At 44.2% G+C, this 9,957-nt stretch overlaps 2 protein-coding genes across 2 annotated transcripts; one reads left to right on the top strand and one right to left on the bottom strand.

The window, feature by feature from the left end:
- The first annotated feature begins 321 nt into the window (after positions 1–321).
- Positions 322–2,705, top strand: LOC127778672 (uncharacterized). The gene has a single exon (XM_052305294.1). The coding sequence runs from the start codon at positions 390–392 to the stop codon at positions 1,614–1,616; it is 1,227 nt and encodes a 408-aa protein (XP_052161254.1). The 5' UTR covers positions 322–389; the 3' UTR covers positions 1,617–2,705.
- A 4,472-nt stretch (positions 2,706–7,177) lies between these two features.
- On the bottom strand, positions 7,178–8,179 carry LOC127780188 (mitochondrial carrier protein CoAc1-like). The gene has a single exon (XM_052307132.1). It carries the CDS (start codon positions 8,177–8,179, stop codon positions 7,178–7,180), a length of 1,002 nt encoding a protein of 333 aa, XP_052163092.1.
- Between the last annotated feature and the right edge of the window lie 1,778 nt (positions 8,180–9,957).

Genomic DNA, 9,957 nt, shown 5'->3' with positions numbered 1-9,957 from the left:
CTACTAAAGTCGACGACATGTGTGCCCCACATTTTTAAAATTCTTTTTGCTGACTAGGATGCCACGTTAGTGAAACTATGCATCTATACTACTATGGGACCTAAATTGCACGGTTTTGTATAGTTTAGGGGTGAAGATTTTTGGTACTGGGGATTAGGGATTTCAAACAAACTCGACCGAAAGTGAGGGATGACAAGTAAACTTATTCCGGAACACAAACACGCCTACAAAATTTTTCACGGTGGGCCGAAGTTGCCGGCCCATATACAGATAGAGATATACACGCACTGGCGCACTGCGGCACTACAGACCTGCAGCGCCGCGGTACCTGAAAACCTCTCTTCCGCCACAAGTCCACCTGCCGCCGCCGCCGCCGCGGCGCCGCCCAAATGTCTCTGCGCTGCTACCACCACCACCTCAAGGTCCGCGCCCTCCTCTGCGGCTTTGGCGGCGGCTGCTTCCCCACGCGGACGCCCCCCTCCCCCTCGCCCTGGTCTCCGCCTCTCACGCATTTCATCAAGCACCTCCTGGGCAGTCCGGCCGCGCTCTCAGGCACCGCCACCGGCGCCGCCTGCGAGCCCTGCTCCCTCACGCTCCACTTCCTCCGCAACACCTGCGGCCTCTCGGAGGATGAGGCGGCCGCGGCCGCCGCGCGCGTCCGCCTGCGCTCCACCAAGAAGGCGCACGCCATCGTCGCCCTCTTCCGCGGCATCGGCTTCTCGGCCGCCGACATCGCCCGCCTCGTCACCTCGAACCCGTCCTTGCTCTCTTACCGGGCCGACGCCACCCTCATGCCCAAGATCGAGTTCTTCCGCCGCGAGCTCGGCCTCACCGACGCCGAGATCCGCCGCCTCGTCCTCGCCAACCCCTACCGCGTCCTCGGTTACAGCCTCAAGCGTTGCATCCGCCCCAACTACCTCATCCTCAGAGACCTCCTCGGCAGCGACAAGAACGTGACCGCTGCCGTCTTGCAGTCCACGGATCTCATCCACGGGGACGTTCGTGGCATCCTCCTCCCCAAGATCAAGATCCTCCAGGACTACGGCGCCACGAACGATGTCATCGTCAAGCTGGTCACCACGCACCCCAGGGCACTCATGCATAGGGCCTCCCGCTTCGAGGAGAGCTTGGCTGCCATGAAGGAGCTCGGGGTCAGACCTTCCTCTGGAATGTTCCCCTATTCCTTCGGGCTCTTTGCCAGATTGCATCCAAGGAAATGGAAGGGCAGGATGGACAATTTCTTGAGCTTGGGATGGACAAAGGAGCAAGTGATTGAGGCGTTTGTGAGGCACCCGTACTGCATGTCCGTGTCGAATGACAAGGTGAAGCTCATCTGGCAGTTTCTCGCGAAGAAGCTCAGGTGGACCACCGATTATGTCGCAAGGAGCCCGATGGTTCTCTCCTTCAGCTACGATAAGCGAATCTTGCCAAGGTGCACGGTGCTGAACTTGTTGGCATCGAGGGGCATATTCAACAGGGACATCAAGACATCCCATCTGGTACTGGGGGAGAAGAAGTTTAAGGAGAAGTATGTCACCCCTTACCAGGATGAAATTCCTGAGGTACTGGAAGCTTATTCTTCTGTGGCAGAAAGTCGAGTCCCCGTGTATAAGTAGCTGGAGAGGATTATGCTGCGCTTCACCGTGCAACAAAGGCACTGCCTTCCCCTTGACTTTAATTATGTTCAATTTCATTGAATGCTTTCTTTTCTTTCTGAAATCAAGGCATGCAATGGAGCTGAAAACAAATTGTTGTAGGATTCTTGAAATATGAATGATTGAAACTGCGAACATACTGGTTACATGAACTAGTCCATGACACTATTTGCTAAGAAATATGCGAAATGCATTCCTGATGGCAAATAACATTGTGAGCTTGTACAGTTGAACTATTTATGGGCATAAGTGGTTTAGGTTCGTGAGAAGAGTAGAAGACGTCATGCGATTTAGGTGTAGCTTGTTATAGCTGAATTTTCTGTCTTGACTCTTGAACACATGCACAGTATTGTTATTCCAGGAACAAAACCCTTATCATTACTACTGATGTAGATTGTCATAACAATCAGGTGATTTTAGCTCTGTGAATGTCCTATCTCTTGGATTATAATAAAATGTACTTTTGGTCTGTCAATTAGTTGTTCAGGATGCAGAATGATCGTACTATATTATAGGCATGTTTCTTTATGAAAAATTATTCCACTCTAGACTCCTATTTCAAAGTACTTTCATATGAGTTTGGTTTTGTGGCTATAAACAATCATGTGTGAAATTGATGGTCAAATCAATTTTTGAAGACCTTGTCATGGAAATATGCCCTATATTTTTGGACAAAGGTATCAATGGGGATAGCTGATGGAGATGTTATGTTTAATTTCTGCCAATCCATTTGAATCATCTTTTAACTGTTTGAGGGGCGCATTAGTATGACAGTGCAGATCAATAGGTTTAAGATTTTTTCTAAAAGAGGTACCAAAACAAGGTTTATGAAGGAAAGCAAAAATTGTATTTCCAGCATATGTAATTTTGTTCTTTAGAGGATCATTATTTGTTATAAATGATTGGATTTTTACACATTTGGATAGCAGATGTGCTGTCAGAATAACCTGTAGTTGTTTGTGCAGTAAGAAAGGAAATTCTGTGAAGAGTCAAATCCAGCAATGTTGGTTGTATGTTATGGAAATGCAAATATAGAGTTTGAAATCATTCTTATTTTGGTAGTTACATGATTTCAGTGCTTAGTAAACTACTTGTAAGTTGTAACTGCATCTAATATTCCCTGCTTGGCTATTTACAATGGAGTAAACAAACTATACCCTCTGAGTTTGTAGCATCTCTCTTGGATCTTGATGTTAAAAATCCTCCTAACATGCCAAGACCTGTAAGAAAATTTTCATATAAATCCATTGTCTGGATTGGATCTATCAAGATGGGCAAAGCATTGTCTAATCTCATGTAGTTTGGGCATTTAAGTTATCTAGATATTCATATTAGTGTGGTAATTGATCAACAGACTATATATTGATCAATAGGTTTAAGGATATCCCTAAATTTTAGAAAAGGGGACAGAGATGACAGATGCTTGTTTATTTACTCTCAAAAGGTTCAGGAGATAATGCAATATGTATTTTCGGTGTGTTCGTTATGTACAACATGAAGGACCTCTTTGTTCATGCTTAGGCTTATTGTCTTATGCTTTTAAGTTAGATTTATAAGCCGGTGGATTTATAGTTATAAGTTTAATGGTGGAGTCATATCTCTACTACACATAAAAAAAAAGCTTCTCTAACATAGCTTTTGACTTAATAGTGTAAGAATGGTTTATGGCTTTAGAAAGTCAAACGAAAAAGCTATTTGTTTGTTTAGACTTAGATTTTTCTACTTAAAAGTCTAAACAAAGAGGGTTTAAAGTTTACAAATTTTTATGTATGCATTTATTGGAATGATAAAGTTCTCCTCCACTGTAAGCTCTGTTCATTTCAGTCGGTTGGGAACCCAACTCCCCTGTACGTAAAACGGAGCAGTCCATTAGCCCATGATTAATTAAGTATTTGCTAAATTTTTTTTCAAAAATGGATTAATTTGATTTTTGTAAGCAATTTTTTGTATAGAAATTTTTTTGCGAAAAACACACCATTTAGCAGTTTGAAAAGCGTGCGCGCGGAAGACGAGGAAGAGGAGTTGGGAACCTGCCCAAACAAAGAGCCAAGAGTGCAAGTAATAAATCTGTTCTTTCATTGCTGGAAAACCAATCCCAACATAGTTATATTTTATACTGCCGAAATGATGTAATGGTACAGTAGTTGGCAGAGCATAAACGGCGGAAATTGACAACTGAAATGCAAAAAGGGTGGGCAACGGTAGGGGCTCCTTTGGTCAAAGGATTTTTTGAAGGAATTTTATAGATAAATTAATCCTATGGAAAATTTTCCTCCATGGCCAGTTGGAACAAAGTAATGAGATTTCACAAATCCTAGGAAATTTCATAGGGATAGCCAAAAGCATAAGAATTTTGGAGTAATCCTAACATGAGTTTCAACCTGATGAAAATCTTAAATCTACCTTTGTCTTTATCTCTCTTTTTTATTTTATGTGTTTTTATGCATTCCATCCAAACGATGATTGCTATAGTTTTTCTATATTTTGCCATCCACAAAGTTTTGAGAATCTGCATTTCAAAGGAATCTAGATAGACAGGCCATGTTTAGTTCACCCCCAACTACTCTAAACTTCCAACTTTCCATCACATTACATCACATCCAAAACTTTCCTACACACATAAACTTCCAACTTTTTTTTCCAAACTCTCAACTTTCCCCAAACTTCCAACTTTTTTCAGGAACTAAACACACCCACATTTGCAATTCTACAGCAGGAAACCTGACTCCACTAGTCAACTGCTGCAGACTATTGAGTGGATTTAGCTATGGTGAAGGTGATGTGACCATGGCTACCATTGATACAACCATTGCTCATATCATGGATCAACAAGAAGTCATCAAGGTCAAGTTCTCTAAGCGTTGGAATCCGATTCAGCAACCTGCTTCACTATTGACTTCAAATGGCCACCAAATCTACGTACGAGCTCCATTTTCATGCCGTGAGTACTTGATGGAAAGCTCTCGGAGTCTTCTTTCTAATGGAGCCACCCTCATCTCCAAATTCCATCTCATTTGGCCGCAATCACAGAATCAAGGTGTTACGCCACCTATAATGGGCCTTTAGGGTTGTAACTTCGTTTGGTACCCGGCCCAAGTGGGGCCCATGAGGGTGTGTCCCAACCAGGTGGACCACGACTCTAGGAACCCAAAGGTCGTCCTCCCACCTCTTTAAATAGCTAGATACCTCTTAAGGGTTTCTTGGGTTTTGTTAGATTAAAGTTTAGCCATTGGTACTTGCAGCGCGCGTATCGGTTAGACCGCCCGACTGCTTGTTTTCGGAACCCCAACTTATCATTTGTATTCAATTCCTATTTGCAATTCAGATTGCTTTTATCTTGTTCTTGCTTGTTTCTTCAATTTGCTTGCAGGAATAATGTTGATCTGCACCGGTAAGATCAACAACCCACGGAGAGGTGTATTGATCTCTAAGGCACAACACAACAACGTCTCGTACAGTATCGATCGCTAAGGCGCAATACAACAACGTCTCGTACGGTTGTAGTCTAGTCGTTAATGTTTCTCCCAAATCGTAGTTATCTAAACTCACTGAAAGATCGGGTAAACAACATCCGTGAGTGTTGAGTGAAACTCAGGGTTTATCAAGCGGTATCAGAGCTTTCGTTGCTTGGTGAGTTTTTATCTACCTATAACCAGAAAATAGCCATAAAAAATGTATCCTTTTACCTAGACATATTTGTGCCATTGCATTGTTCTTTTCAGTTTTTTCTTTTGTTTGGGTTGCATCATCATGTCGTGTTGCTAGTCTTAGCGGTAGTCTATTAGAGTTTCGAGTTCTGGTCGCGTTTAGTACCACTGTCGTCGCCACTGCTGTGTCATTGTTGCCATCAAAACCATCGAAACCTAAAAAACGGAATCGTCTCGCTGCCACTGTCGGTTTTATTTTCGTTGTTTTTAGAACTTCCTGTCGGTCAGTTTTGGAGTTGATGGGTTACACATAGGTGTCCTTTTTGAAGGAGGGAGAAGGAAGGTGCGAGTGTTTTAGGAGGCAACTCCGGCTCGGACGTCCGATGTTTGGGGGAAAATCGGGCGCTGACGTCAGCATGACATCAGCGCCCGATTTACGTGCAAAAAATACTTTAAACTGATTTTTCTCTTAAATTACTTATCCAAATCATGATTCGGTTGTACCATTAAATTCGTTGCAATTAAATCTTCAAAACAAGACCACACATGGATATTATTCCGACAAAATTTTTTTAAGCTTATTATTGAATTATTTTTAAATGTTGCACGATGTTCCACCAGGTATATCAGAATTGTTTCACTAAATAGATCGAAAATGTTTCACTCGTTTAAATCGGGTGTTGTTTCACCTTATATAAAAATAATATTTCAGCAAATAGCGGAAGAATGTTTCAATTCACTGCACCATTTGATCCATACATAGTGAAATATTATAAGTACACTAGGTGAAATATTTTTTTGTGGAACAAGAAATGAAACGAATTCCCTTAATAGGGGGTTTCCAAAATATGTGGGTTTTTTGTTGCAATGGAATATTTCAGTTCACTACAACATTAGATCTTTACATAGTTAAACATTGTGAGTACACTAGTGAAACACTTTTGGTGGAACAAAAAAATAAACCAAATTCCCTTAATAGGGGGTTTCTAAAATATGTTGGTGATTTGTTACAACGGCGTGTTCCATAATATCAAAATCCACTGCAACATTTGATCCGTACATAGTGAAACATCGCAAGTACACTAACTGAAACATTGTAAAACTACTGGTTGAAACATCAAAAGAGATCATATGCAATATTAAAAAAATATCAATAGAAAAGCTAAAATATTTTTTATCGAAATATAATCATGTGTGGTCTTGTTGTAAAGATTTAATTGCAACGAATACAACGATGTGATCGGATCATAGATTGGATAATTAGTTTAAGAGAAAAATCGTTTTAAAACTACTTAAAGTAGGAGCGGCAGAGACGTGGGCGTCCGAGGTGTTCGATTTTTCCTTCTGTTGTCGGGCGCCCAACGCGTAGCATTCTCCAGTGTTTTATGGATTACATAGGTGTCCTGTTTGAAAGAGGGAAAAAGAAGGTACGAGTGTTTTATAGATTAGATTAGATTGGTTTCTGTACTGATTGAATTGGTTGAAAATCAGTTTCCTTTTGAGAGACCCCGTGCAGCAAATCCGAACTCCAACCGCCTTCCACTCCACCTCTCCCTAGCCGCATCCCACTCCACCTCTCCTTGTTTTCCCCATACCGTGACCTACACCTTGATGGAAAAAAAAATTCGGTGTCGAGTGTTTTATATAATTTAAATTTTAGGGTTTTTACTTTTGCAGTTAAGTCTCTGTAATTTTTATATTTACATTTGAGCTCTAGTAATCTTGCAATGAGGCCAACCGATAGGGCTCAGAGTGTATTGAAAAAGAAAAACATCGGAACAGTGACCATGTATTCACACAATAAACAAACGAATCCTCAGCTTCCGGTCTGCTTTGCCATGGTCAGTCCAAGGGCTGCTACTACTTCCTAAGTTTCTACTTACTACCATTGGCCTTGGGACCACTCGCCGGCAACATGAGCAGCGACTTCATGTAGTCGTAGGCCACCAGCCCGACGGCCGTCGACGGCACCTTCTTGACGTACGTGATCCCGAGGCCGCCGTACAGCTGCCGCGCGCCCTGCGCCCGCACGATGGCGCGGAATGCCTGCAGCGTGCCGCCGCCGCCGCCGCCCAGCTGTATCTGCCGCCGCACCACGTCGAGCGGGTACGTCGCCGTGCTCGCCACCAACCCCGCCGCCACGCCGCACGCCACCTTCGCCGCCCGGCGCCAGCCGCGCGCCCCGTGCTCCTCCTCCTCGCGGGGGATCTGCGCCTTGAGCGCCTCGTACACGCAGAAGTTGAGGCCCGACATCGGGAGCACGCGCGCCAGCGACGGGCACAGGCCGCGGTACACCCCGCGCACGCCGCCGCCCTCCCTGTACGCGCTCCGGAGCACGCCGGACATGCCCGTCGCCGCGGCACCGGGCGGCGCGGCGGCGCAGGCGAGCCTGGTGCGCGCGAGGTCGAGCGGGTAGGTGGCGAGCACCGCGGTGCTGCCCGCCGCCGACCCGGCGAGGAGGTCCACCACCGGCCCGTCGCCGAGCGAGGGGGCGGCGCCGAGGAGGAACCGCTTGTACCGCTCGTACGCCATGAAGTGGAGCGCCTTGGTGTGGAACACGCGGAGCGCGTTGGCGCCGTTGCCGCGGAAGAGCCCCGCGACGCCCTCGCCGCGGCCGATCTCCCGCAGCATCTGCACGGCGCCGGCGCCCCGCGGCGCCGCGCCGACCTGCCTCATGAGCTTCACCCGTTCGAGCGGTGCCACGGCCGTCTTCGCCACCACGCCCGCGACGCCACCGGCGACCATCTCCCTGGCGAACGCCGGCGTCGAGCAGATCGCCGTGGCCGTCCTCGAGAGATTGGCCGGGGACGGGGCGGCGTCGCTGGACAGCTCCATGGTGTCGTTGGTGCCCGCGAACACGGGCTCGCGCGCCGCCATTGCTCCTGCCTTGGCACGCTCTCAGCTAGGTGATTCAATTTCTCTCGATCTCGATCTCATTGCACGCGCCCTTGCTATGTATTGGCGCGAAGCGTTGGTGTGTCCTCCGTTTCCGAATGGGATTTGAATATTTGATTAAGTAGAACGCGCAGCTTAAGCCCTCTCCTGAATCGGATTCGAGTACGAAAGACGGTAGGAGCACGTCGTACGCGTCGTATCGTAGCCTATTCGTGTCTGCGGATCATGTGCGTTAAGCGTCTGTTTTTTTTTTTTACCTTGAGTTACTCTGTTCTAATTAGATACAGAGTACAGATGTAGTCAAATATGTGATAACTCCTGAAATATTTCCAAAACAATTAGTCTAAATATAAACTAAATTTTATTTGACAAAAATATATTATTAGATTGATATTTGAATTTAGTTTCCTATAGTTATGGTCGTGTTGCTTTAAAGAGAGTGCCAAGTTTAACCATGTCGGACAGAGGGAGTGCTATTAAAATTAAACGCCTAAAATAAATATCAGTTTATTTCTCCTAAATATATTTCAATATAGTTATTTTTTGTGACTTCTATGGATATATGATAAAAGAACATTTCCATGTAATAAGCAAATTCAACCCAGATCAATTTAATTTCAGCTTTTCATATCTGGTTGGGGGTAAATTGAAATCATGTAAATTTTATTCATCAGTTTTGGGAGAACAACTTATGACGAACTTGTGTGATATAGTATCAACCAATGCAGCCGCTTGGACCACCATAATAAAAATAGACGCGATCCTTGACAACAAAATCAACTATACTGAGATGGTAGTAGTCCGGCCTGTCAAGGACCGGGAGTAGATCTTCCATGTAAGGGTCATGGGCACGCGCCTTGGAGTCGAATAACTTGATGTTCTTGATGTAGGCGGCTTTTCTCTCGCCTTCCAGGGGGAAATGGCCGCTGCCCATCGCAGGGCTCGGTTCGTTCTTCGGGTAGCTCACGAACCCGGTCCATGCCATCCGAGGCGCTCCGCCGTTCAGCTTGGGGCAGAGCTCCTTTGGAAAATGACCTAGAAATAACGGCTTCTCCAGATCGTCCCTGAACAATACCCTATCTCCTGAGTTTGGATCCTGCAAAATTTGTTTCGTAGGAAATTAATTGTAGTTGAAGCATTTCAGCATTCTTGTAATTTACATCTTGTTGATTGAATATGGAGTTAAGTACTCACTCTACTTTATTTTTAAAAACATGATGCCATTAACTTTTGGAGATACGTTTAACCATTTATCTTATTTAAAAATTTTGTGCAAATATTTACATATATAAGTCATGATGAATGATAAAAAGTCATAATAAAATAGATGATAATTATATAATTTTTTAAATAAGGTGAATAGTCAGTCTAAAAGGTCAATGTCGCCGTCTATCTCTATTATTATAAATATTAAAGATGTTTTTGTTGGTACTTTGGTACGTCATCCGTGTATGAATCGGTTTTTAAGTTCGTTCACTTTTGTAAATACAGAAGGAGTCGTATAAGAAAACTCACATGCAAACTTTAGATGAACGGTCTCCTAATTGCAGCCCATGATTTTCTAAAAAAATATATATCTAAGCAAATTCTCACAGTGAATTTTATCTTAACTAAACCATATAACAATAATAAGATTAAAATAGTTTTCACCCGTTGCAACGCATAGACCTTTTTCTAGTTGAAAAAAATGGAGAGAGTATATCTTAGTTACATCAATGGTAGTTATTAGTTTTAAAATGATTTTTTTTGGTTGGAACATT

Source organism: Oryza glaberrima, chromosome 7 (assembly GCF_000147395.1).
Source record: "Oryza glaberrima chromosome 7, OglaRS2, whole genome shotgun sequence".
Lineage (NCBI taxonomy): Eukaryota > Viridiplantae > Streptophyta > Magnoliopsida > Poales > Poaceae > Oryza > Oryza glaberrima.
This window is presented reverse-complemented; position numbering and strand designations above follow the sequence as displayed.

Bases quoted from the DNA above. Each gene is read 5' to 3' on its own strand.
- LOC127778672 (XM_052305294.1), top strand. From the start codon at position 390: ATGTCTCTGCGCTGCTACCACCACCACCTCAAGGTCCGCGCCCTCCTC.
- LOC127780188 (XM_052307132.1), bottom strand. From the start codon at position 8,179: ATGGCGGCGCGCGAGCCCGTGTTCGCGGGCACCAACGACACCATGGAG.